This window comes from Neoarius graeffei, chromosome 1 (assembly GCF_027579695.1).
Source record: "Neoarius graeffei isolate fNeoGra1 chromosome 1, fNeoGra1.pri, whole genome shotgun sequence".
Classification (NCBI taxonomy): Eukaryota; Metazoa; Chordata; class Actinopteri; order Siluriformes; family Ariidae; genus Neoarius; species Neoarius graeffei.
In genome coordinates this window covers 25076632-25104581 of record NC_083569.1, presented here as the reverse complement: position 1 = coordinate 25104581, position 27950 = coordinate 25076632, and the positions used below count along the sequence as shown (strand labels likewise).

The 27950-nt window shown below is 39.7% G+C and overlaps 1 protein-coding gene, 7 non-coding genes and 1 pseudogene across 8 annotated transcripts; 5 read left to right on the top strand and 4 right to left on the bottom strand.

Moving 5' to 3' along the window:
• The first annotated feature begins 714 nt into the window (after positions 1-714).
• LOC132884347 (carbamoyl-phosphate synthase [ammonia], mitochondrial-like) lies at positions 715-7859 on the top strand. The gene is made up of 3 exons (XM_060918191.1): positions 715-922; positions 2366-2523; positions 7854-7859. Exons 1-3 carry the CDS (start codon positions 715-717, stop codon positions 7857-7859), a joined length of 372 nt encoding a protein of 123 aa, XP_060774174.1.
• On the bottom strand, positions 3685-3756 carry trnah-gug (transfer RNA histidin (anticodon GUG)). The gene has a single exon. It is a non-coding gene; the product is annotated as a tRNA-His (tRNA).
• trnat-agu (transfer RNA threonine (anticodon AGU)) lies at positions 4301-4373 on the top strand. Its single transcript has one exon. It is a non-coding gene; the product is annotated as a tRNA-Thr (tRNA).
• A 2433-nt stretch (positions 7860-10292) lies between the features above and the next one.
• Positions 10293-10460, bottom strand: LOC132898226 (U2 spliceosomal RNA; annotated as a pseudogene).
• A 193-nt stretch (positions 10461-10653) lies between these two features.
• Positions 10654-10766, bottom strand: LOC132896643 (U5 spliceosomal RNA). Its single transcript, XR_009656119.1, has one exon. It is a non-coding gene; the product is annotated as a U5 spliceosomal RNA (small nuclear RNA).
• A 3122-nt stretch (positions 10767-13888) lies between these two features.
• trnap-cgg (transfer RNA proline (anticodon CGG)) lies at positions 13889-13960 on the top strand. Its single transcript has one exon. It is a non-coding gene; the product is annotated as a tRNA-Pro (tRNA).
• A 4072-nt stretch (positions 13961-18032) lies between these two features.
• Positions 18033-18105, bottom strand: trnaf-gaa (transfer RNA phenylalanine (anticodon GAA)). Its single transcript has one exon. It is a non-coding gene; the product is annotated as a tRNA-Phe (tRNA).
• A 5068-nt stretch (positions 18106-23173) lies between these two features.
• On the top strand, positions 23174-23362 carry LOC132898582 (U2 spliceosomal RNA). Its single transcript, XR_009656557.1, has one exon. It is a non-coding gene; the product is annotated as a U2 spliceosomal RNA (small nuclear RNA).
• A 1324-nt stretch (positions 23363-24686) lies between these two features.
• On the top strand, positions 24687-24758 carry trnaq-uug (transfer RNA glutamine (anticodon UUG)). Its single transcript has one exon. It is a non-coding gene; the product is annotated as a tRNA-Gln (tRNA).
• Positions 24759-27950: the final 3192 nt, after the last annotated feature.

The window sequence follows — 27950 nt, the reverse complement described above, 5'->3', positions numbered from 1 at the left end:
TTCCTGGCCTGCTTATTGCTCTCTGGAACCATGCCTGAGTTTCCATTGGTTGTTTGTTTATTTTCAAGTGGGCGACTGCTCAGAAGCGGACTTTTGTTCTGGGGGAGTGTATTCTGACTCCATTTGCATGAATACCAGGTGGTAAGCTTCAAGTGTTTTGCCACTAAAACAGCCCAATCTCCTCACATGGAGTCCCTGGCATGCTTCGCACACTTTTGGGGCATGCCTCAGGAAGCATTTGTTGCTTCATTGTTCAATGAGAGCAGTTGGGTGGAAGGTGGTGAAAAGTGCCTTTTCAGCACAGCAGCTTGCTCTTCACCAGCAGGTTTAAGAATACAAGCAGGTAAGCATTGTATTTTCAGTTTGTAATAGCTGTCTAAGCTGACTTTGCACATGAGCGAGAGTTAGAATTTCATAGTGGATGGTGGGAATATGACAACCCTGTTGAAAAATGTGAGTTGGAGATACAGAGGTCAGTCGGCAGTTCCAGACATAAAGCCAAGCAAACTGAAAGGAATCTGTGATAGCTCACCTTCGGAGCTCATCAGAGCAGCATATCAGTAAACGCTGTCTAAGCTGACTTTGCACACTAGCGAGAATTAGAATTTTAGATTTGATGCTAGTATGATCTTTTATTGCCATGATGGAGTTTGTGGAGGAAATGCAGCTTTTGCTAATTAGACCTGTTGCACTGGAACAGAGTAAATATCCACCATGTTGCACTGTGTGCAGGAGGAGAACCTGAAGATGGTGCTGATGAACCCGACCAGCGCCTTGGTGCAGACTAACGATGTGGGAACCAAGCAGGCATACACAGTCTACTTCTTGGCCATAACACCCCAATTTGTGACGGAGGTGGTCAAAGCCGAGAGTCCGGATGGCATCCTGCTCTCCATGGGCAGACAAACGGAACTAAACTGTGGTGCGACCTCTTCTGAATTATATCTCTACATGTGTAGATATAGAGTGACAGCTACAATTATCAACAGTACATAATTACTGACACCTTTTCAGATTTACCAATTGAAAACAATTTTACAAAGGTGAGTTTCAGTTACAACAGTTTTTATTGATTAATAAATCAACCGGAAGACACCCCTCACCCTTTGACCCTGTCGTCTGATGACACAGCTCGTTACCTGAGATGGATTTTTTTTTTTAGCACGTTCAGCAAGTTGAGGAAAACCCGAATGCTCTCATCGCATGTAAGTATGGTGGAAAGATCATGGACATGTTTTTACTTATCAAATTCACCGATATTTCATGATATCCTTGTCGAAACCTACTTTGTTTCTTACTCTTTCATTTGACAGTCGGCATTTTGTATCTTATCACGCGTTTGAGAAGTCATGTGAGGTGTTGATCATCGTGATCACTTTCACCGGTGTCCACCATTATCGACACCTTGTGGAATTAAGTGACATTTACAACTGTTATGGATTGATCTTTGTGTAGCATTGTTGAAGCAGATGAAGTACTTTAAAAAAATATAAGTGTTGTGATTTATCATAATTTTTTCCTGATTCATAACAGAATGGAATGCTTAGAGAGTATTTGGAATCTGATTGAAATAAATAGAATTAGACCAAAATCAAATTCCTAGCATATATATATTTATATATGTATTATAAATTACATGCTTGAAATATTTCTATTCCATTTTGAATTTTTTTTGCAGTTTGTTGTAAATATCTACCATATATTACAATATCAGACATTTTATATTTTTAGATATAGAAATATAAAGTTTTGGTTCGAGAACTGACATGCGACCTTTTACCTGGATTTTCATGTGGTTATAATATCAATTGCCTGTTGACATTTATTGGTAAACTACAAACCTAGAAATTAATACAAACAACAGTGAGTGATTTAACAAAATGTGATGTACAAAAATACTTAGATAGTGGGTAGAAAGTGGAACAAAAAGATTTTCTGACACAGGTTAAACATTATCAGTTCATTTGTTTACAAACATTAGGATTACTTCCTCATTTACCTAAGCACTGACTTCGATATATTTATATAAAACATATTTTGGACTTAATACAAGTCTATATGAAAAAAATAAATAAAAACTGTTTTGTTAACTTAATTCCACATACCATTTAAAAAAATCATTCTCATCTCGATGTCAATAATTGTGGAATGGTGTCACATCATCTGACACGCTAAGTAATTGTGAATCAACTTATTTTTTTTCCAGTGGAAGTTTGAGTGACTATTCATGCACAATTTATAAGTTAAAAATTTACGAAAGTCTCTTCTACTTTTGCAATGGCCAAAAGATCATTAAGGTGTCTGATTGTAGCCGCAGCTCTAGTTCTGGATACTTAAACTTACGACCTACGATACCCTGTGGTAGGAGTGGTGCTGTTTCAGATTGGCGTGCTGCAGCAGTACAGTGTGAAGGTTTTGGGCACACCTGTAGAGTCCATCATTGCCACAGAGGACAGACAGCTGTTTGCTGACAAACTGAAGGAGATCGATGAGAGGATCGCCCCCAGTGTGACTGTGGAGTCGGTGAGCCCTGCTCTTCTCTCGTTACACTCCACACATGTATATCCAATATCCAGCACACAATATTCCCAAGTCACCTGCTTTTAAAGGCTTATATAGATCAAATGGGTGTGCTTTTATACGAATGTTTGCATGTGTAACATTATTTATGATAATATTTACTCAGCATGTAATGATATATTGCAATGATAAATCGTGATACATATTTATGACAATTTGAATAAATGAATTACAAAACAATATCAACTGTCAGCTACTGCTCACTTACGTATCCCCTCGCTCTCGCTTATATCAGAATACAAGCAATTGAAGGAATAGGACACTTATTATGAATGTTGACTTCAACAAATAATTAACCCAGAAACAAGTAAGGTAAGAGCAGTGTTCTCCCCAGGTATTTCAAATAGCATCCTGGTAAACTGTCATTTTGAAATAGCATTTTGCTTCTTGAAATAGCGTCTAAATTCACCCTATATATTTCATAAATACATTCAGTCGGTAAACAGATAGTCGATGTGTGACAGACCTGAAAATGGTATACACAGTATAGAACCCCAAGCTGAAGTTCAGTACCAAATATCAAGCAGTTGTGATTTGTAGTTGCTGAGAAAAGTGTTTCAAAAATTTTGTAAATCCACCCTATATGTTTCGTAAATACATTCATTTGGTAAACAGGAAGTCGATGTGGGACAGACCTGAAAACGGTATACACGGTATAGAACCCCAAGCTGAAGTTTGGTACTAAGTGGCTATGATTTGTGGTTGCTGAGAAAAAGGGTGTTTTGGATGGACCGAGATACAGACGGACGGATGGAGGTAAACCAGTATATCCCCCCCTTCTTTGGAGTGGGGGTATAAAAAAATGAATTCTGATTATCAGGCTGTGTAATCACTAAGATAGATAGATAGCTCCCAAGCTGGGAATTTGTTTTGTTGCAGCAGCAAGTTATCAAACATGTGAAAAGAAAAAGAAACACTGTGCAACATAAAATAGAATTTAAAAAAGAACAAGCTGACTTTACAATATACAGATAAAAAAATACCTATATATGCACTTTGTACATGTGACTGTGCATTAATAGTGCAAAAATCAAGAATTGTGATAAAAACTGTGCAAATGACAGTAAACCCAAGATTATGCCTCTTCAGGTAGCTTTTTTCTTTTGCCATGACCCGGAATTGAACCAGGGTTGCTGCGGCCACAACGCAGAGTACTAACCACTATACGATCATGGCAAACTACTCAGATGTAATCAGACACTTACTTTCAAGACCATACCACTCATAGTTTTCAAGTTCTGCTCCAGAAACAAAACCTCCCCCTCAGACTAACCTGAGAGACAAAGTCTGAAATTGTTTCCATGGAAACATGAACAATTAAAATTTCTCAAATTTCTTAGTATGAAAAGGCACATTTACATCACCTTGTTAATATGTATGCCAAGTTTCAAATCCGTATCATGAATAGTTTTGGATATATGCTCCAGAAACAAACTCTTAGAAACTAAGTCAAAATCTATTTTTTATGTAAAAATTTGAAAAATACTTGAGAAAGTAGCCAGAATGTACAGTCCACAGCCCACTCTACGATTAACACACTGCATTATTTAAAATGTGTGTCCTTTTTTTGTGAGGCAAATAGTAAACAGAAGCTAACTGCAGCTAGGAACTAAAGTTGTGAGTGATGTTACAGCAGTTTCTGTGGGCTGTTTTGAGGATCAGTGCAGGGGTTTCAGGGTTCTGCTGTGGCCCCAAGCTTCAGCAGCTGTGAGAGATTTAAGGCTCCATAGCTCAGTGGTGAGAGCACTGGTCTAGTAAACCAGGGGTGGTGAGTTCAATTCTCACTGGGGCCTGTAAGGGCTATTTTGAGGGTGGACAGATGATCCAGATATAAGAGTGGATACTGAGAACACTGACACCAGAAGGTGAGCATGTGCTGCTCATGATTTCTCATCACCTGAAGACCACTTTCTGCTGGTGAGAATGGCCCCGTATGGACAGTTTGATGATCAGTGAGATCACTGTGGATGAGACTGAGGACCTGAAGCAGGACTGTAACCAGGATTTTTCAAATACCGAGGTCAAACATTGCGATACATCTTATTTGCCAAAAAAAAAGTCCTAATATGGTGACTTTTCATACATTTTGGAAATGAGTCAAAATCACAAGCCCAACAAGATGAACATGTAGGTGAACATGTTTATTTTAACAATTTCAAAACTGCACGATCACAAAAGTATTTTGTGTGTGTGCGTGAGTGAGTGAGTGAGTGAGTGAGAGAGAGAGAGAGAGAGAGTGAGAGTTTGAGTGAGTGATGGAGTGAGTGAGTTAGTGTGAGTGAGAGAATTAGTGTGAGTGAGAATGAGTATGAGAGAGAGAGTGAGTGAGAGTGAGTGAGTTAGTGTGAGTGAGTGAGTGAGTGAGTGAGTGAGTGAGAATGAGTGAGTGAGAGTGTGAGTGAGAATGAGTGAGTGAGAATGAGTGAGTGAGAGAGAGAGAGTGAGTGAGAATGAGTGAGTGAGAGAGTGTGAGTGAGAATGAGTGAGTGAGAGAGAGTGAGTGAGAATGAGTGAGTGAGTGAGAGAGAGAGTGTGAGTGAGAATGAGTGAGTGAGAGAGTGAGTGAGAGAGTGTGAGTGAGAATGAGTGAGTGAGAGAGAGAGTGTGAGTGAGTGAGTTAGTGTGAGTGAGAGTGACAACGCAATCTAGCCGAGCCTGAATGGACTTCAATTGCTTTTTAAAAAATATATGCCCTTTTCAATAGCAGAATACTAGACGGTTATTGGACAAAACCGACTAAAACGCTCCATTCGGAGACTGAGCCTCACTGGAGATGGGAGTCAATAAGAGGGGCGGGACAAGACTTCCCGAGAGGAGGCTCATCTCCAGCTGGTGATCGGAGGAGGAGCTGTGAACGCGGCTGGGCTGTTCATGATTGACAGAAAGCAGTCAGAGGTGGTACATCATGTTGTAAATAAAATGTGAACATAATAAGTTTGCTACCCATTTTCATTTCCGTTCAAAAATACAACCAATGATCAAAATAATAGTGTCTTGTGTTCATGTTAGCCTATAGTCTGGTAAGTTAGCAAAAATAGCTCAAGTCTCGTCAGTACCCAATAACTTCATAAACAACAGGTCACGACTGTCCAGCCTTTTCTGATCTGAAACGCACCAAATCAAATCGAGAGAGACAGAATAAAAAAAGAGTTTGTGCCGCCTGGAAAACGAAAATCCTATCTAGCTAAGTGGCTTCCACTGTTGTTGCTTGAAATGCTAATTAAAATTGCACTGTTAATGATCATAACCATTCCGGACTGGCAAAATTAACTCACCTTCTTCCCTCTTTCTTTTTCTCTCACTTGCTGACTTTCCAAAGCTGAGTTTGGTTTGTTTTAATGTAATAGACTTCATCTTATTTCAATTTTCAGCTTCCATGACTAATTGACAAACTGACTGGCTGCGGAGTCGGACCTTGATGAGAACACTTCTCAACTCTTGTATATCCCGTGGTGCTTAGCTGATTATCGCGAGGCTGCCTAATATGAAATGTTTCCAATGTCGGATATTTCAGCTTCGTTTAAAAATGATTATGTGGACTTTATTTTTAGACAAACAAATGAGAACAGAGGGATGCAAGCTGAATTTAGAATTTTCCACCGATCAAAGTCAGAACGATTTTCATCATATATTAATTTCACATTTCTGAGTGAAAAAAAAAAAAATACCGTGGGAAAAAAATGCCGAGGACATGACCTCGGTGTCCTCAATGGTAGTTACGGCCCTGACCTGAAGGTGTCTTTGGTGTTCAATTTCTGCAAAGCACTTTGCACTCAAGTCTCCATCAATGCACATAGTCAGGTGGTATTTGTTTATATTTGGAGGCTACTTTGCAAAATTTACCAAGTCTTGCTTTTGGTAATAATATACAAGTTCAGATATAAATTCATAAATCTGGGCTTGTTGTAATGTTTGTAGGCTGCTGTTTCATAGTTAATTATGCAGGGGAACTTTGCGCATAAAAAGAGCCCTGAAACCACATATAGGAAATTGGTATAAAAGTATTGCATCATTAATATGCAATTATTATATCCATAATAGGTGTTATTTGTGGCACGCAACCTTTTTACTCAGGTCAAAAGCAGGGTTCATACATTAGATACCCATTTAACCCTAAAAGGGCCTAAACTACTGAGTGGGATCAGTTAGAACCTCAGAGGTGGTGTGCTGCTCAGTCTATTCAACTGACATAACTTTCTGCTTTTCGGAGTTTGTTACTCTATAGATTCTTTATCTAAAAGTATGTTTATTTCAAGATTGATGAAAAAAAAGTGTTTAACAAGGTGACTGATTTTCTGTTGGGGTCCCATAACTCTGTGAGATTTGTTGCAAAAATATTTCAGCAAGTTAGTCACTTCTTTGTGTGTCTATCTTTGCCAATCTGTACGTTTGCATGCTTATCTCAGATGTCTGCCATAATTAAGAATATAACTCTTTCTTACAAATTGTATATAACTAGTGAACCTGTTAGTTATGGAGTTACTGAAATGTCTGATGTATGATGCTTATCTGTCCATGCACTCTCCATACACAACCACATACCACAACAGATTCCTCATCCTTGCACCGATCCTGTAAATATGCTTTGTGCTAATATGCTAATGCTTAATAACAATGTGTCCACATACCAACTCTTCAATAAAAAGCTGGAATAAGTGATTCCTTATTTGAATAAAATATTTTATAAGACAAAATTTGAAACCTGCACATGTCAAATATAATATTTCGAATTAGAAGTATCATTTGTTTTTTACTTATTCATTAATATGGAATATCAAATGATGAAGAGTTCATTGCATCATAAACATGTGGACACATTTGAAGTTAGCTTAATATGCATGCTCTTAGAGAATGCTCATTCAGCTTTATTTCTGGTCATAATATGTGTTACCAATAACTGCTTTTATTTTCGTGTTTTGTGTTTGAATCCTTAGGCAAAGTGTTACTTCTTGATGTAGTTTGGACATAAAAAAACTGCTAGCAGCTTAGTAATCTCAATGAAATGAGAGATTGTGAGCTGAGTTCTGGAATGTAGATAAGCTATAAATATTCTCAAGTTCTGTAGCAATAGTGTAAAATATTTCTGGCTTTTTAATGTTCTCTACTGTATGTACTTAAATGTCTCATTTTAAACTTACCTTGATAATATCTTGCAAATATATGATTTCTAGTCACATAAAGTTAGTAAACGGGCAATTAAAAAAACAGATGTTATAATGGACTTAAGTGATACAGATATATGGTTTTTTTTTTGTTTTTTTATGTTTTTACAGATTTAGAATTTCCTTTTTTGGTGAAAATGGTGATTGCTGACATTACAACAAGTAAAAATAATTTGTTTGGGATGTAAATAAAGGGTTAATACTGAGAAACCAGACTTGGCAAATTTTGCAAAGTAGGTTACATATGCTCCCTTACTAACAGTTCATAATGTCAACAAAAAAAGACTTCAAATTAAGACTATAATGAATTCAGAAATAATTCATATGCTCATGAGTTCGTGGTTAAGCAATAGACCCCTTGTGTGTGGCGTCAGGTGATAATTTCTTCTGGGGGACAACCAGAGACCATCTTTCTTGTGAGCAACGCTTAATGGGTCTTAAATATTTTTGCACTGGTTTTGGTTGTCTCCCTGGAACTTTGTCTTGAACTTCTGATAGTGGCTTAGTAACTTGACTCAGGCATTTCTTGAGAAAGGAAATATCTCTGAACTGGGAGTAGGAGATGTTTTTCACTGACAGTTTTTATCTGTAACTGTCAGTGAATCCCTTTGTTTCACTCCAGCTTCGATAGCCCACAACAGTGATGGCATGTGAGAAAAGTTCTCTCCAAGGCCTGCCATACAGTCGTAGTTTGCGGCCACAATCTTGCTATTTTATTCATCGACAATCCACGGAGTTAGAAGTTTTTCACTCGTTCTTTGCGAGTGCTTAACCTGGAATAGAACAGAGGTTGTATTCAGTCAAGTGACTTTTGCTTGCGAGTTTAATTCCGGTGAACATGGGCATCGCCACCATTGAATGTGAAGGGGGCGTGTCCCCTTCATATTTCATAATTCTTCATTTGGACCCCCCCCATATTTAACATAAAATATTAGTTCACCCAGCGCCATTTCTATTGCTTCGTGAAAGAATCCATTCCCCTTGATTGATAAGAGAATACACAGACCACTGAAAATCCACTCCGGGTTTTCCGGGCGTTCCCTACAACAACTCACCGCCCGCAAGTGAAGTGAATCTCAGTGCAAGCAGAGACATTTTGGTGCAAGGTGCAGCTGCTCGAAAGTGGAGGAGGTGACGTCAGCCCCACTGCCACCTCACAATGTCTAGCTTTTGCTAAAACCTTATTCTTTTGTGATATGCCCTCAAAATTAACCCTAGGCCACGTTAAATTAATGTTCAACTAAACAGTGAAATAAGCTTAGCCTAATGGGGTATTCTTGGTTGATGATGAATTGTTTGCAGTATTTGCTCTGTCCCCAGACACAATGGACATAAGGACATTCTTTACAAAGAAGCGGAAAGTCAGTCAAAATTTCCGCACACGACAGGGTTTTTTTGTCCCAATGTAAATGTTAGTGCATTTAGCTGGCTAGTCAATGTTAGGAGATATATCAGATAGCTTAATGTTAGCTATCATTTAATTCAAACCCAGTAGGCCTGCCTTACTGTAATGCCAAGAATGAGGTCAAGTCTGCTCTGATGATATTTATTGATTCCCTGTTGTGATTTGAAGAACTTGTTTTGTCTGGTCTTTGGCAGTTTTCTGGAAAGTAAGATGGGAAATCAGTGTCTGGGGAAGGAATAGTAGAAACGAAAGCAATGGAGAGAGATGGATGTTATTCCAGGTGGATTGTGAAGGAAAGGGGGATAAAAGTTATGAAGTGGTAGAAATTGTGGTGGCACCAATGTAAGAAGGAGTTATATCTATAAATCTATTTGTTATACTAATCTGTAAATGTTACTGTAGTACCACCATTGCGTGTGCACTGTAAACCCGAATAAGTTGAGTTTACTTAAAAAAATTGAGGAAAGTGGTTGCCTTAAAAAAAATAAGTAATTATTAATGATTGAATTGAGTACCTTAAACTTACAATATTCTGGTAAGTTTAAGGTACTCAATTCAATCATTAATAATTACTTATTTTTTTTTAAGGCAACCACTTTCCTCAATTTTTTTAAGTAAACTCAACTTATTCGGGTTTACAGTGAGGTTGACAAAACTGCATTTGTTCATTGTGTGAAGTTCTCTTTTATGTGTCATTGCTTGACAGTGTGATTTTGTGTTATGAAGACTGCATGATGCCATGTCATTTTTGTTATGAGTATCACTAAATTGGAAAAAAAGTACAATGTACCCACTAAAGTCACTGTTGGTGGTTAACAAAATTGCACCTGTTCATTGTGTGACATTATTTTTTATGTGTCACCATTGCTTGACACGGTGTGATTGTGTTATGAAGTTTGCATGATGCCATGTCATGCCTGTTCATTGTGTGAAATATGAATATTGGGAAACACTTTATAATAACGATCCGTTATAACTAGGTAATAGATCATTAGTAAACTGTTAATTAATGAGTTATTAATGACTTGTTAAGCGTTTGTTAATAGTTCGTTAAGGATTTATAATGATGCCTTATACCGGTATATTATTGTCAGTCAGAAAACACATCAAATGTTAAAATGACACACAAAAACATTATTTTTTTAAACAAAGGCACCATTCCTGAAGATAGTACAATACCAGATTGATGTGTGGAGCAGAAGGAGCAAGCCCCTATTTTAGCTCCCTGTTCAACATCTTTATTTAGAGAGCATATCAGATATTAAAGTGATCAGAACAGATATTATACTTGCGCTTAATCAAAAAGCAATAACTTTCTGTATTCAATGGCTTTAAATATACCACTTCCAAAATTTGAAAATATTAAAATCCAAAAAGATAAACACAGCTAGACTCCACCCCCAACAGCTGGATCCTTTTGAAGAGAAAGACATTGTCTTGGGGGCTTGTGTGTGTTTTCCATGCCAAAAGTTCAATATTTCTAACATTTGATCACCAAAAATGTACAGCTCTACTAGAACAAAGCCTGCAAAAATACATTGGACTAACTAGCATTCATCTCTCCAGAAATCTTTAATAAAAGACAAAAGATTTACACGACAATGAAGAGAACCCTGAATTACACTTAACACTGGATCAGGTTAGTGACACTGTATTGGAGGTGCAGAAAGCTGGTATAGGGTAAGGTGGCCTGGGCCAATCTCTTACACCTTTACAGCTTTGTTAGCCATTGCACACAGGCAGAGAAATGTCTGACCAATAAGTGTTTCTGATAGATAGATAGATAGATAGATAGATAATATTTTTGGTGGTCAAATGTTAGAAATATTGAGCTTTTTGCATGGACACCCCCCCCCCCCATATATACAAACCAGTTTTATGCAGAATATTAATAGATTTTGTTAACTCATAAATTAAAAAACAAATGAATAAATAAACAAGCATAGAATGCAAAGCCAATGAAAATAAATACAAAAAAACAATAAAAGCCTCTGTCATACAGGACTGTGAGCCACTCTCAAGCTGGCTCCCCCCTGACCCCCAGAATGCACATAGCTGCCACTTCAGGACCCAGCAGAGATCCTCACCCTTTGCCCACTGCTCCATCCTTGTAGTTTTTCACATCTCTTTGGTGGGCATCTATGAGAGCCAAGTACTGTGGTGGCTGGGACCCCCCTGCTTGTGACCCCGGCCCCCTCCTCTGATTGTGGGCGTGCATTGCCTCCTGCAGCGAAGATTTTACCAGCTTTTCGAGTGCGTGAAAGCAGGGCCATAACCAGGACTTTTCAAATACCGAGGTCAAACATGCCTGACAGCACCGAAGCCCCCCGGCACAACTTAAATAAATAAATAAATAAAAAAACAAGGATAGATTTGGTGGTGGACACATTTATTTTAACAATTCTAAAACTGTGGCACCATAACTGTGGTGTTTTATCTGACATAAAAGTAGAAAAGTAGTGAACTCTTGAACTGAGTATACATACCTAAAGTACCAGTTACCTAAAGTATTGGCATTATTTACATTGCAGCATACACATGACAGAAAGGGTGTGAACTGCTGAATTGTAAGCTTCAGTATTACACCTTATAATAATAGTTTGAGTGTGTGTGTGTGTGAGAGAGAGAGAGAGAGAGAGAGTGACTGAGAGTTTGTGTGTTATTTGTGGGTGTCTGTATGTGTAGAGACATTCTGAGCAGTAATGTAAAGGCATCAGTCTATCTGGCTGTCTTGAATTGAGATCCATTTGCATGCATTCTCTGAAACACAGTGTTCTCACCATTGCCTGTAATGTAAGTTTGGCTCACAACACATTTACTTTAACAATCCTAAAACTGTGCCATCATAACTGTGGAGTTTTGTCTGACATAAAAGTCAAAACTGAACTGAGTGTATTGCTCAGCTACCTGAAGTATTGGCATTATTTACATTTCATTATCTTAAATTACATTAGAATGTAGAGCTATTAGTTCTGTGAGAAGACTATGTATTAGAGAGAGTGTGTGAGAGTGTATTATTTGTGTGTATGTGTGCGTGTCTGTATTTGTGTGTCTGTGTGTGTGTGTGAGTGAGTGAGAGAGAGTTATGAGAGAAAAAGAGAGAGAGTTACTCAAACAAGCCCATTTAGTCAGCCCTGCACAGGGCTGCCTGTGACAACATAGTTTTGAATGTTTCTCGAAATGCTAACTAAAATGTAATAGGCAATGTCAATGAAATGTTTCCCCTCGGAAAGTTGGCATGACACCGCTGAACGGTCTGCCACTGCACTGACAATATTTTCTCACCTTCCCTCCTTCTCTTTCCCTGCTCTTCTGTTGGCTGTCCAAACCTTAATTTAGTTTGTTGCAACTTTTTCATTTTGCACTCGGGTAAAGCTCTATAATGCGATGTGACTATTAGCCTACGTTAGGTTAGGTAGGCATATGTGATAGAGCGTAGACTACACCCTGCCTGTTTTATCCAAAACCCAACTTCCCCGGCCGACACTAGTATAGGCTACGTCGTGTGATGCTGCGTTAGACACGGCAACGATAGAGATAGAGGCTGAGAGATTTCAGATGACATCAGACAAATGTGAATTTTATTGGGGGGAAATACATATGACATGTGGATGTGAACGCTGCGTTTTACATTGATCACTGCTCGAATTCAGCGTAGACCAATTTGAAATTTCTGAAAAAAAAATACCGAGGACATGACCTCGGTGTCTTCAATGGTAGTTATGGTCATGCGTGCAAAGGCACCATCACCCGCTTCCCCACCAGCAGGCTGCAGGAGGGCCACAGGGACTTTACCTTAAAATTTCAAACAGGTTCAATTCACCTTAAAATTAATTCTCTGTAAAGGTACACCACAAGAAGGTCATAAGTTTTGGAATTTTGAAAAAAAAAATGGCTGCAGAGATACGATGATTTTAGTAAAAAAGAAATAACAGTAATTGCATGCTAACTCCCACAACACACACACACACACCTCTCTACTTAACATTGTAGCACAAAACAGAAAGGGTCTACATGGTCCTAATTGGTTCTGTTAGAACCAGAAAAGGTTGGTAGTTTTATGAGCAACTTAGTTTTGGAGGTGAATCCGAACAAATTCCTGCCTGTTGTGCGCCACCTGCTCCTGCAGCTCCAGCACTGTAAAGTGAGAGTAAGTGACTATTTACTGCCATTATTGAACCTTCTGCAGAGCAAGTGAGCTTACAAAGGTCACAATTACAAAGAGACAATGCTGTATCATAACTGTGAAAGTTGAACACCAAATCAGTTTAAAACAAACAAACAAAAAACCCCGATGATTTGTACCATGTATTAACTTCCCGGGTTCCAGAAAACAGCTGGCGCAGTTGTTGCTCTTCTTCTTCATGAGTGATTTGGCTTGTGTATTCGTCCGCCTCTTTCTCCATGGCTATAGGTTCTAAATCATTCTCAGACAACTAACCACAGATTGAGGACGAATCTGAAGAGCTTTCGTGTCTTTTTCACAAGAATCGGTATCAAGAAAGCACGCCACTGCAGAGAATAGTATAGAGTCCGTGTGGAAAGAAAAGAAGGCACTGGTGCAAATGACATCACGCGTGCAGCGCCGCTGACCTGTAAATCACTGCGATCTAATAATGGCGGACAAGCTTTTAGTGATTTTTGGAACAGAATTCAGACGCAAAAATCTTTTTTGAAGCTTAACCTTTGAAGGATATAATGCAATTCCAGCAGCATAGACACAACTTCCTGTGGGTTGTTTGGCTCGTTGGTCTAGGGGTATGATTCTCGCTTCGGGTGTGAGAGGTCCCGGGTTCAAATCCCGGACGAGCCCAGATTTTACCTTAAATGGTTGATCTGAACTGCTGGGGACATGGATTTCACTTGGCTGCATCATTCTAAAAGCGCGGGTTTAATGAAAGTTACATTAAAAAATCCCTGGTTTTCTGTGTATGATGTGCTCAAATACACTGTAAAGTTGGTGGATAAATCAAATAAAAGAAGGTTTTCGCATCCAAAAATCACTAAAAGCTTGTCCGCCATTATTAGATAGCAGCGATTTACAGGTCGGCAGCGCTGCACGCGTGACTTCATTTGCGCCAGAACCTTCTTTTGTTTCCACACGGACTCTATACTATTCTCTGCCTTGGCGTGCGTTCTTGATACTGAGTCTTTTGAAAAAGACACGTAAGCTCTTCAAATCCGTCCTCAGACTTTGGTTAGTTGCCTGAGGATGATTTAGAACCTGTAGCCATGGAGAAAGAGGCGGACGAATACACAAGCCAACTCACTCGTGAAGAAGAAGAGCAACAACTGCGCCAGCTGTTTTCTGGAACCCAGGAAGTTAATACATGTGTAACCGGGTCATGTTTATGGATTTTTGATTATTTAATTTTGGGTTTAACTACCCTGGTTTGAAATTGACTCAAAACAGGAAGTGACTTCAGGTTGTAGGCGGGATATGCCATGAGGAGGATCGGGGTTTTCGGGTTGGGGAAACGGTTCACGAACCCAGACTGAAAACCAAGCGAGACGAGAAATAATCTGCACTAAGCAACGTTGTAAGTTCACCTCTGTTCAAATATATCACTACACGTAATTAACACGGTGAATTTTGCTGAAGATGATTTCAGAGAGTTCGCCTATGTAACAGATGAATGTAGATTTACTTGCAGATTTGCTGCCTCACTAGTATGGTATACTGTGACTCAACGTAGTGCCGCTACAAGAGGATATAGAGTTAAAATGTTAGCTGATGTAAGTAGGTGTGTTTGTGTAAAGTTTGTTTTGTACTCCGGTCGCAAGATAAGAATGTGTCTTCCATGTTTTAAACGGTGACTATTACTGAAACATAGATTTTATACTGTAACCCTAACCAGGGAGACTCGGTGTCCTGTGAAGATCAGTGAGCACGTGCTGGTGTGGCGTCGTGTGTATTGTGTAAGTGAAAAGGTTTCCTTGTAAATCCTTAAGCATATTTGGAGTGTGAACTATGGGGTTTGTGGTGTACTAATGTTCTTATGTGCCTTTCTCATCTCCAGTATCACCACTACCGTTTGTTCTGACTTATTTGGGGTCATAAGCTTATTCAATGTTCTATCAGTTTGGCTGCTTTATCTCGTAGTACTTAACAATTTTGTTTTGAGATTAGCCTCTTGGGTATTTTGAGGCAGTTGTACTGTAACACGAACTGGGAACATTTTACTCTGACCAAAAGCAACCTTGTCCATTTTATTTCCAATTGTAATTCTTGTTGATCTTCTGAGTCACAAGTGTGGTGCTCTTTATTTTCTATTTTTTACTCTTACTAAAGATACACTTACATTTACTTTCTATCAGATAAAACCCTTGAAATGCATTTGTTGTTCTGTGTACATCATTTCCCGGCAACACATGGTACAAATCATAGTTTGCTATTTTTTTCCTGATTTGGTGTTCGACTTTCACAGTTATGATACAGCAGTGTCTCTTTGTAATTGTCATCTTTGTAAGCTCACTTGCTCGGCAGAAAGCTCAATAATGGCAGTAAATAGACACTTACTCTCACTTTACAGTGCTGGAGCTGCAGGAGCAGGTGGCGCACAACAGGCAGGAATTTGTTCGGATTCACCTCCAAAACTAAGTTGCTCATAAAACTACCAACCTTTTCTGGTTCTAACAGAACCAATTAGGACCCTGTAGACCCTTTCTGTTTTGTGCTACAATGTGAAGGGGGGGCGCAATTACTGTTATTTCTTTTTTACTAAAATCATCGTATCTCTGCAACCATAAAATATTTTTTCACCAAAATTCCAAACCCTATGACCTTCTTGTGGTGTCCCTTTACAGAGAGCTGATTTTAAGGTGAATTGAACCTGTTTGAAATTTTAAGGAAAAGTCCCTACAATAATCATGGAATTGGTGTGAAGGAAAAGGCCATTGCAAGATTAATTTATAATTTATCACTCTGTGATAAACTTCCCTGTGTATTTCTGAATCTTGTCGTTGCCTTTTTGTCCACTGAAACAGGTGTGATGTTATATTGTATCTAAAAGCATGATTTCTATATAAAATGAATGGACACGCCATCCTGTTATCTCTCTCAACTAACTCATCGGGGTTTTTCTGTATTTATAGTCTCTGAATGAGATTCTCTCACAACATGAGCAAAATGTACGCTGTTCAATTAATACTGTATCTTCAGCTACTATTAACACATCATATCCATCTTCCGTCAAATACTGCCTGGAAACACAATAAACTCTCTCAACAACCTCTCTCTTCTCCTTTGGGTATTTCACCCGAGTGTGCTATAGCCAAAACAGCTGGAGCATCTGTGTCTACTGTTGTACAAATAGCAGCTCCTTCTTCTTCAAATACTGCATCAGGCACAAACACAAACAGCCTTTACACCCTCTCCTTCAACTACAGCATTGGGGTTCTAATAAAAAAATAAATTGCAGTAACTGATTCTGCAGTGCCAAATACATTACTGTTTCTGAAATGTGATCAGGAAATTTTACTGGATCACAGCAGATATATATTGGGGCATGTGCCCCAGTAAAATGGGTCTGGCGAGCCAATGGACAACTTATAAATTCAAGCAACAGGCTAAACACAAGCTTGACACTTACTGTGCGGTGAGCTCTTTGGGATGGCGCTTCTGACTTTTGTTTCCAGATCGTAGGAACTGCTCCACGTACCAGACATCGCTCAAATCCTTCAATGTGACTCTACCTCACAAATTTACCTTTTTCAAAACGTATGGAGCAGACACCAAACTGTCCTGTCGGCTTGAAGCTACCTCTCTGTCGGTACAAATCAAACCCATTCATTCTGCAAGTGTCCCGCCGACTTTGGGCTACAATGGATCAAAATTCTTCTTTTTTAATCGGCTACACCTGAACAGCCTTGAAGGACACACCCCTTAGGAGGCATGCTTTGGTTTTAGTTTTGTTGCAGAATTTTAAAAAAAGTTTAAAATGTGCTACACTTTGTAAAGCAGATGAAGCCGGAAATGCCACGAACTTTCAAGCGTTTTGCATATGACATCACTTCTTTGAATGAACAGTAACTTACCAGGAACGCGTTCGTGTAATGGCGGACTCAAAGAGCCAAACTTTACCAACTAAACAGAAGATGTTCCCGGTCTTGTATTAAGATACAATTGAGGCAGTAAACTATTTAACATGTCTAGTTTTATAAGGTATAATTTCCAGGGGTAATATAATTTTCATAAGACGAGCACTTTAACGGAAACAAAGGGTTTGGGACATGACAGCTTGCTTGACCAAAAGGGCCCTGTAGTTGAGACAATCTGTGTACACTGCAAAAAATGATCTCTTGTTAAGAGAAAATATCTTTAATATGGGTGAATTTATCTATTATTTCTTATTAGAAGTTTACTAGAACTCAAATAGAAGATTATTTAGCTCACTCTGAGACGTTTTTACTAATTTCAAGCCTTAAATTTTCTTATTCTATTGGCAGATAATTTTGCTTCTTTCTAGAATTGAATGCTTAAAATGAGCAAAATTATCTGCCAAGAGAATAAGAAAATTTAAGGCTTGAAATGAGTAAAAACGTCTCAAAGTAAGCTAAATAATCTTATTTGAGTTCTACTAAACTTCTAATAAGAAATAATAGATAAATTCACCCATATTAAAGATATTTTCTCTCAACAAGAGATCATTTTTTGCAGTCTATATTACAAGCTGCAAACAAAGTCTCTACAGAGATTTAAGCTCACATCACTAGAGTCAAAGTCCACAGTGCTAACCATTACACCATGGAACAGAGGGCAAGTTGTTTTCACCACAAAATTACTGGCATATACTGACAGCGACCTGGTAAAAAAAAAAATAAAATAAATAAATCAAACAGACCCTTGGTCAAAGGCTTAAATAAACACACACCACAGTCCTCAATGCTGAAACCTGGGATTGAACCAGGGACCTTTAGATCTTCAGTCTAACGCTCTCCCTACTGAGCTATTTCAGCAAGAGCAGTTACCAGCTGTGCAGTCATATCCCTGATATAAACATTAGTAGTTGCTAAATCCAATCGATAAGGTCTCATGATGTTCCTTTTTAACCAAAATCTAATGAAATATAAAGTGATTAAAATAATATATAGTATCATCTGGAAGTATGACATATGTAATGTGCTAATTGATTAATGAAACTCTTTTATGTTGTTGGCAATTTGTTTTATTCCAAGCGTGTTTTTAATTAAATGAACAAAAGTTCACATGAAAGAATGAGCAAATAATAAGCTAAATAATGAGGTAAATGTGTTCTCTGTGCTCGCTCATTTCACTGTTACCCCCCAATCATGCAGTCCTGATTATTTCACTGTTATCCACAGTGCCAATTGGGTAATGATCTCCCTTATAAGTGGCCACACAGAGAGAGAGAGAGAGAGAGGTTTTGATAGCTGGATCCACTCTGTGGGTCATAGAAGCGTTCCTGTAATATTAAAAACAATAAATTGTAGTGTAAGTTCAGAACATATTACTACTACAAAAATTGACGTACAAGCTTTTCATTTACAAACTTACATATCCATTGGCTGAGTATGGCTCTCTGAGGCTGGGAAATAGAGAGATGATGCCCAAAGCATATTTACTTCACACAGAGACAGGTGGGCTCCTCCTGAAACATAAACATGACATTACTACTACATTTCCTTCAGTTTAAAAGATACAAATTTTTACTATTGTTAGCTTCAGTGAGTTTTAGTCTCTCTCAAATTGTTAGTTTTTGTATAATGTTTTAGCCATTTAATATCTATTTCTATCATAGGAAAAATGAAGTAATAAATTGCTTTACTAATATGCAATGTCGTAAAATGAGTGTGCTCTTTTTAAAATAATTTCTATATTAAGTAAAGTACAAATATGGACTTTTAAGTTTTACGCATGAATTTCAACCATGTCAGCCACAAGAAGGTTTCCCAACTGTCTCCTTGTGCTATCTGTCAATGTTTTCATTTTATCATATTCGTCCAAAATAATCTGTCCACCCGGTTTAGCCTGGAGAGCATCTCTCACCATCTGAAAGATAAAGAATCAGAAAGTTAGCAATTATCCATCATCATCATTACGTCCAACAACAAAACCACAGTTTAACTGCACAATATCTTTGTGTCTGATATTTGATAACTAATATCATTGGTTACAAAAGCTGCATACCTCTTTTGCCGATTCTCGTTCAGCATGGGTTCTCTTCCCTCCGTTTGTCTGAACAATCACTGTTGCATCTGATGAATCAGAGGATACTGGCAAGGAGTCTCCTGACACTGACACAGATGAGTTGTCTGACATGGTTGACTCCAATGAAGTACGGTATATGATAGATCATGTTGAAGCACAACCGTAAACAGTTAAAAAAAATGTATACACAAAATGAAAAAATAAGTAGTTCTCCACAATATTCATTATTGATGATCCACTCCCTCCCTAACAAGGCTGAGTCTCACCTGTTGACTTTTCAGTTGTCACCCTAACAGTAAGGTTCCCTGCTTGCAAAAGCTCCTCAAACACATCTGCATCGACTTCTGTCCCTGATTCATCTGTCAAGTGCAGCTCAGTCTCAAGTGGAAGATCTAGCTTTTGAATGACTGATAAAAATATTAGATTTAGAGCAATGAAAAATTACAATAAGAGCATTACCAGAAATTTGCTAAGCTTGTTTTTCAACATTTTAGGTCAACTTCTAAAAGTACTTTTTGATTTCTACACAGGGCATTACCATTAGCTATCATAAACACAACTCCACAATATAAGACATGTAAATATCACATACATTCAACAGGTATTATAGCAAGTAGTCAATTAACACAAACATTCTGGGCTGCATGAAAAATGATGCCAACCTTTCTGAAGAAATGTGTTGAAGTCATCATAGCCATCTTCAGTCTCAGCCACTTTGCCATACTTCTGTGTTTCTCCAAATCTCGCCTTCACCAACGTGATTAACTATGAAGAAAAAAAGAAGAGAGTACCATACATCCACACTGTGCCATAATTTACAGTATGTTCACCATGGATGTGTAGAGACAGGAAAATTTTTTCCTGGCTTTAATCGCCTGAGTTCGACCGTCGGAGTATTTGTTTTGATTTTTAGCATTACTCACGAGTAAAGGCATAACCATGATAGCGACATTATTGTTTATATGCATAGATAGCTACACACTGTGTAACTTGTTAAGTTAAATAAGCTCATTTCGCATTTCAGACGTTTATTATTATGGCAGCAGCTGAGGGTGTGTGTGACTCCAGTGTTAGCTCCAGCTAAGGTTAGATTGAGAAGGACTTGGTGTGGCTGGTGTGGTGGCCTAGTGTGTGTGTGTGTGTGTGTGTGTATTCCTCCAGCAGCAACATGCCACCCGGCTCTCAGAGCTTGCCCGGCTTTCAGTAGCTGCTCCTTGGCAAGCAGGAGCTCAACCCCCCCGGTCCAGCCCCGGCTCTCTACTCCATAGCTTGACACTCAGCTGCCATGACATTTTGCCATGTAAAGCCAACAACGTCATTCATCAAGACTAGACCATAGCTCTTTCTTTTTTCCCAATTGATTTTTCCGACAGAGAATGTTCACCAACGCGACGCCTGGTGCGTGTGCTACATCACTTTAGCTAGCTTAAACCCCTCACAAAAAATGTGCGGTTGTACATATATACCACATTATCCAAACGTGTATACTTACATCAAGCAAACTACGTATATTCATCAACACTCTTGTGCAAAAGGAACATTAATGCACCCATCAAAAAATAACATATAACAATCATGCTAACCTTAAAATGGAACTTGCCTAGTCACAATGCTAGCTGCAGCCAGGACTCCCTGCTACTTATTTTCGGCACATATAAAATGCTACTGCATAGAAAGTATTATTAAATAGACATAATACCTTTGATTTACTTACACAAAGACACTCGGTACAGTCGAGGAAGCGAAGAGAAAGCTGTCGTCCGCTGTCCCTGCTCGGAGTCGTCTCGCTCTTTAGGCAAACACGTCACAGATGTGTTGGAATGCTGGGAGCAACTCTGTTACGGTAAGTGTTGATTTTAAAATCAACACTTAACGGAGTTGCTTAGATTTAACTCCCCGGATTAACACCAACTCTTTTGAGCAACTAACTCTCATGTAGTTGAATTAGACTAAACAAGTGTTGAATTGACACTGTATTTTTAACAAACAGCACCAACACTGGAAATCTAACACTTTTGATTTTGCTGTGTACATAACTACCGCAAGCCCCCCAAACTGCCCTTCCTGGCCTACTCGTTGCTCTCTGGAACCATGCCCGAGTTTCCATTGGTTGTTTGTTTATTTTCAAGTGAGCGATTGCCCAGAAGCGGATTTTATTCTGGGGTAGTGTATTCTGACTCCCATTTGTATGAATACCAGTTGGTGATCTTCAAGAGTTTTGCCACTAAAACAACCCAATCTCCTCACATGGCATGCTTCTCACACTTTTGGGGCATGCCTCAGGAAGCATTTGTTGCTTCATTGTTCAATGAGCCCAGTTGGGTGGAAGGTGGTGAAAAGTGCCTTTTCAGGACATCAGCTTGCTTTTCACCAGCAGGTTTAAGAATACAAGCAGGTAAGCATCATATTTTCAGTTTGTAAAAGCTGTCTCAGCTGACTTTGCACACGAGTGAGAATTAGAATTTCATAGGGGATGGTGTGAATATGACAACCCTTTTGAAAAATGTGATATGGTGATACTGAGGTAAGTGGGCAATTCAAGAAATAAAGCCAAGCAAACTGAAAGGAATCTGTGATAGCTCACCTTCGGAGCTCATCAGAGGAGCATATCAGCAGAAAAGTAGTGTGCAGGTAGTTGATTTGGTCATTGTTGCAAAAAGAGCCAAGGTTGTGGGTTTAATCCAAATAGTGGCTGTTTTCACAGATGTGCTGCTTTGAATGTGGCGAAAGAAATTTGATCTTGACTTGGCTGAAAGTGCAGATGATAAGAAAGTTTTTCTCTCTAAAATGCAAGCAACATGGTAGATGCTGCTTTGGACAAGGTGGGCATTGATTCCACTACTTCTTACATGCGAAGCAAGCACTCTATCACTTGAGCTAACTCCCCTGCTGTGTATCAGGGTTTGTCCAACTAACTACGGCAAGCCCCCCCCAAACTGCCCTTCCTGGCCTGCTCGTTGCTCTCTGGAACCATGCCTGAGTTTCCACTGGTTCGTGCAAAACGTGCACACTTCTAAAACAATATTTTCATCTTTTACAAACAAACTATAACTCTAGAAAACTCTTTAATGGTCTTTCTAGTTTCATAACACAATTTCTTAATATTAGTATGCTGATAATGCCGATGCTGAGTGTTTTAAATATTTCCTCAATTGCACTTCTTTTTCTTAACAAAACCTCAATCATCTTTTCAAAGTCAAAGCTCAAATCCCCGGAGCTCCATGCGCTGCATTCGGACGAGGAGTCCGTTCCTGGGAGGTTCTAATCCCACTGGGGTTTTATCCCGGGGTTTCGTACCGGGCAGAGGATTCATTGTATTATATTTAGTTTTCAATATGATATTATTTTTCCAATATGTTATTTTTTTTGTATTCTTGTCTCAGCAATGGTGAAATCGAATTTGTAAATAAAATCAGTGCCCTGACTCTACTCATCAGGCCAGAGCTATTCTCTTTCTGTGTCTGTTTTGTACAACATAAGGAAACAGTATAGTAACTATAATGGTAAAGAAATAAAACAAGAGTGGCTGGCTATGATATAAGAAAATTCTACAACCCAGAAACAGATGGGCTTTTAGGCAGTGCCTCAATCTATATATTACAGATTTCCGGGGAGAGGAATGTTAATGAGTTCAGCTTATTTTTGCAGGCTTTGCTCTGGTAGAGCTGCACATTTTTGGTGGTCAAATGTTAGAAATATTGAACTTTTTGCATGGAAACCACACACGCCCAAAGCCCAAAGCGATGTCTCTGTTCAAAAGGATCCAGCTGTTGGGGGTGGAGTCTAGCTGTGTTTACCTTTCTGGATTTTAATATTTGGAAGTGGTATATTTAAAGCCATTGACAGTAGTAAGTTGTTGTTTCACTGCCATTTGTTTTAGATGAAGCATAGTGTTTGTTTTTATCATTTTAATATCTGACGTTATTTAACTGAAAATGTTATATTAAATAGATTTTTAGAGCAAAGAGCTGGAGTTGGGGTTTGCTTCTTCTACTCCACTCATCAATCTGGTTTTATAGTATTTCCCGGAGTAGTGCCTTGTTCTCAATACAAAGAAACAGCTTTCTTATTTGATTTATTCTTTAAATAAAAAGAATAAATGAGTTTTCTAAAGTAATGAGTGGGAATAGAGCTTTTTCTATTCTATCTGTTCACATGACATTGTAGTAGATCTAGAAATTGTCTTGTTAAAAAAATAAGTAAAGAAAAAAGTTATTTCTTTGCTGGGTTGACCTTTTCCCCATTTCCTGGTTTTCTCCATGTTCAACAAGCTACTGGACCGTTAGTCTGCAGTAATTCTCTCCCCTAGGTCACAACCGGCCGTACGATTTTTTGGCATTTCCCAAATCACTGCATTTTTTTTTTTTTTTTTGTTCATGGAGAAAGACGCGCGTTGGCCGTAAGTTTGTCTTGCAACCTGAAAAAAACGTAAGCGCCCGTAGAGTTTGTTTGACATGACAAAGAACCTCTGCGGCCGGTCTGCGGCCAGTCTACGGCTCGAAAATCAGCACGTCACACGCGCGCCCTCTGTGCGTTTCTTGCGTTTTTTGCATGTAGACCGGCCGTAGGAGCACGTAAGGCCGGTTGTGACCGAGGCTACAGATCACAAAACACCCCAACCACTTCTTTCTTTCTTTCTTTCTTTCCATCAAAAACGCTCGTTGGTCAGACATTTCTCTGCCTGTGTGCAATGGCTAATAAAGCTGTAAAGGTGTAAGAGATTGGCCCAGGCCACCTTACCCTATACCAGCTTTCTGCACCTCCAATACAGTGTCACTAACCTGGTTAAGTATAACCTAGATTTTGAGTGGTGTAAGGTGCTGTGTTTAGGTTGCAGTTTTTTCTGGAGGTTTGGATCCCACTTCTGATATTTGCTATCGCAGGTTATTAACGGGCCATGGGTTTTATGCTCATGGTTTGCGTTTAGTGAATGCTTGTCGGGAGTTTTGCCGGCACGTGGGTGAAAATGGAAGCTTCAGCTAGCATGCCTTTTCAGATAAATTTGTATTTTTTTTCAGTTTGTTGTGAATATCTGCCACATATTACAATATCAGTAGGTATTTTATGTTTTTAGATGTAAAAATATAAAGTTTTAGTTCGTGGAATGACATGTGACATTTGACTTGGATTATCATGTGGTTACAATGTCAATTGCCTGTTGACATTGATTGATAAATTACAAAACTAGAAATTAATACAAACAACAAAGAATGATTAACCATGTAGCCAGCAGTCAGGGTTCCGAGAATTTTTTTTTCCAACAGGTTGACGATTTCAGGTAAAACCTTCAATCGTGTTGATGTGCTGCTGGGATTTCATTACATCATTCAAAGGTTTGGCAGTGAAAATAACCCCTTGGCTATGTCTTGGTTCCATGGTGTAATGGTTAGCACGCTGGACTTTGACTTGAGTGATCTGAGTTCAAATCTCAGTGGAACCTCTGATGCCTTTGTTTGTGGCTTCTGAGCTCACATGCACAGACTGTCTCAACTATATGCTCCTTTTGGTCAAGCAAGCTGTCACGTCCCAAACCCTTTGTTTCCGTTAAAGTGCCAGTCTTCTGAAAATTATATTACCCCTGGGAATTATACCTGATAAAACTAGACATGTTTAATAGTTTACTGTCTAAAATGTATTTTAATATGAGACCAGGAACATGTTCTGTTTATTTGGTAAAGATTGGCTCTTTGAGTCCACCATTACACGAATGTGTCCCTGGTAAGTTACTGTTTGTTCAAAGAAGTGACATCATATGCGAAATGCTTAAAAGTTAGTGGGCATTTCTTGCTTTGTCTGTTTTGCAAATTGGAGCACGTTTTTAACGAATTTTTTTTTATTTATTCTGCAACAAAACTAAAACCAAAGCATGCCTCCTAAGGGGTGTGTCCTTCAAGGCTGTTCAAGTGACATTTAGTGTCAATGCAAATTTGCAGCATTCTGATGCCATGTGCAGCCCTGTTGACCTGACCTCACTCTGTAAACGAGCAACCAAGTGGTATTTGAGAACACCACCTCCCCATGACGAATTGCAATGTCCATGCTTCCACAGTCAACAGACATGTAGATAATGCCTTGTTTGGAGGGGCCAAGGAGGGGACTGAGGACTGGTCTTTCCACTAGCAACGTAAGTACTTGTTTGCAGGTTTGAATGACATCAGTTTGCCCATGCGTACGTTCGACCCATGAAGCGGTGAAGAACACGGGCTCCTGCGTGTTTTCCTTTCGTTGGCAACAAGCGACAGGTGTATATTTGTCCACAAACAGAGAACTGTAGAGTTACTGTTTAAGATTTGTTCAGCAAATGTGTCCATACCTTGGCTGGTCAAAAGCAAATACTTGCTTCCGTAGTTGGCACGGACAGAGCAGAGATCACAGCTCAGCAGACACTCACTGCTGAGTTCAAAAAATAAATAAATAAACCAACCCAGCGCTGTTTCTGGCCGGTTTCGAACCAGGGACCTTTCATGTGTTAGACGAATGTGATAACTGCTACACTACAGAAACCTCAGCTCTTGGGCTGATCAGCTGTTGCCTGGGCCTCAAATACAGAAGCAATGGCACTTAGGCATGTGTCCCCAGGGTAAGCCTGCAGCGTTGGTGGTATAGTGGCTAGCATAGCTGCCTTCCAAGCAGTTGACCTGGGTTTGATTCCTTGGCAACGCACACCCTTTAATGCTTCATTGCTCTGATGAAAGGCAGAGAGCATGGCGAGGCACTTGGGAGAAAACAGCAGGAATGGATCAGTTGCTTGTCACTGCCTTGCCGAGGAGGTGACCGAGGGCTGCTCTTTCTGCTTTCCGCTCACGTTGCATGTAGTCGAGTAGTGTCGGTTTGGGCGTGTTTGAAGGACACGGGCACCTGCGTGTTTGTCTTTCGTTGACGGCAAGTGACTTTGCCTGTTTTCCACAAACAGAGAACTGCACAGTCACGGTTTGAGGGTTAATAAGCAAACGTGTCTGAATGTTGGCCGGTAAATACTCGTTGAGACAGGATGAAGCATTCCAGAGTCAATGCCAATTTGCAGCGTTCTGATGCCGTGTGCAGCCCTATTGACCTGACCTCACTCTGTAAACGAGCAACCAAGTGGTATTTGAGAACACCACCTCCCCGTGACGAATTGCAATGTCCATGCTTCCACAGTCAACAGACAGGTAGATAATGCCCGATTTTGTTTTTAAAGCAGCCGTCACGGACCTTGATGGAAAACCAGAGAGGCAGGGAAACCTTTCAAACGAGGTTTTGTCCCGATGGTCGTCTGCATGTAGGAGAACATGACAACCACTAATCCACAGAAAGCAATCCGGTCATGTTAAGGGTCTGTCTTTCTGGCTGTTTCGAGAGTACCTGATCTTAGCAAGGCGAGAACTGGACTTTAACGAAAGCAGAGCTCAAAAGGCAAAGCATGGCTCTGCCAGGTTTCTCAGGAGCGTCTATTCGCTTGTTAGGTGCAAGGGGAAACCACTGCACAGCAGAAAACAGGCGAAGCTTTTTCAGCGTCTCGGTTTGGGATTGTTCCAAAAGGCGCGGACGGAGCAGAGATGGCAGCTCGACATTTGTTCGCTGCCAAGTTCAAGAAAACCAGCACCGTTTCTGCCCAGTTTCAGATCGCGGACCGCTCTCGTGTTAAGCGAACGTGGTAACCAATACAATACGGAAACCACGCATGTGTTAGCTCTTGCCTGGGCCTCAAGAAGAACGTGGGTCACACTTAAACAATTGTCATGAGAATAGGGGCACGGCCTTGGCATCGTAGAGATGAGCTGGTGGTCGAGTGTGACAAAGTTCAGCATCGAAAAGCGCTGCAACAACATCACAGGAAGAAATCAAATGCCTCGTTTGGAGGGGCCATGGAGGGGACTGAAGACTGGTCTTTCCACTAGCAACGTAAGTACTTGTTTGCAGGTTTGAATGACATCAGTTTGCCCATGCGTACGTTCAACCCATGAAGCGGTGAAGAACACGGGCTCCTGCATGTTTTCCTTTCATTGGCAACAAGCGACAGGTTTATATTTGTCCACAAACAGAGAACTGTAGAGTCACTGTTTAAGATTTGTTCAGCAAATGTGTCCATACCTTGGCTGGTCAAAAGCAAATACTTGCTTCCGTAGTTGGCACGGACAGAGCAGAGATCACAGCTCAGCAGTCACTCACTGCCGAGTTCAAAAAATAAATAAATAAACCAACCCGGCACTGTTTTGAACCAGGGACCTTTCGTGTGTTAGATGAACGTGATAACTGCTACACTACAGAAACCTCAGCTCTTGGACTGATCAGCTGTTGCCTGGGCCTCAAATAAAGAAGCAATGGCACTTCGGCATGTGTCCCCAGGGTAGGCCTGCAGCGTTGGTGGTATAGTGGCTAGCATAGCTGCCTTCCAAACAGTTGACCTGGGTTCGATTCCTGGCCAACACACACCCTTTAACGCTTCGTTGCCCTGAAGAAAGGCAGAGAGCATGGCGAGGCACTTGGGAGGAAACAGCAGGAACGGATCAGTTGCTTGTCACTGCCTTGCCAAGGAGGTTATAGTGGCTGGCATAGCTGCCTTCCCGGCAAGGCGAGGGGCATAATGGACTGTAAGAAAGGGGGAAGAAAAGAAAGAAGAAAAGGGGGGAAAAAAGAGGAAAAAATAGTA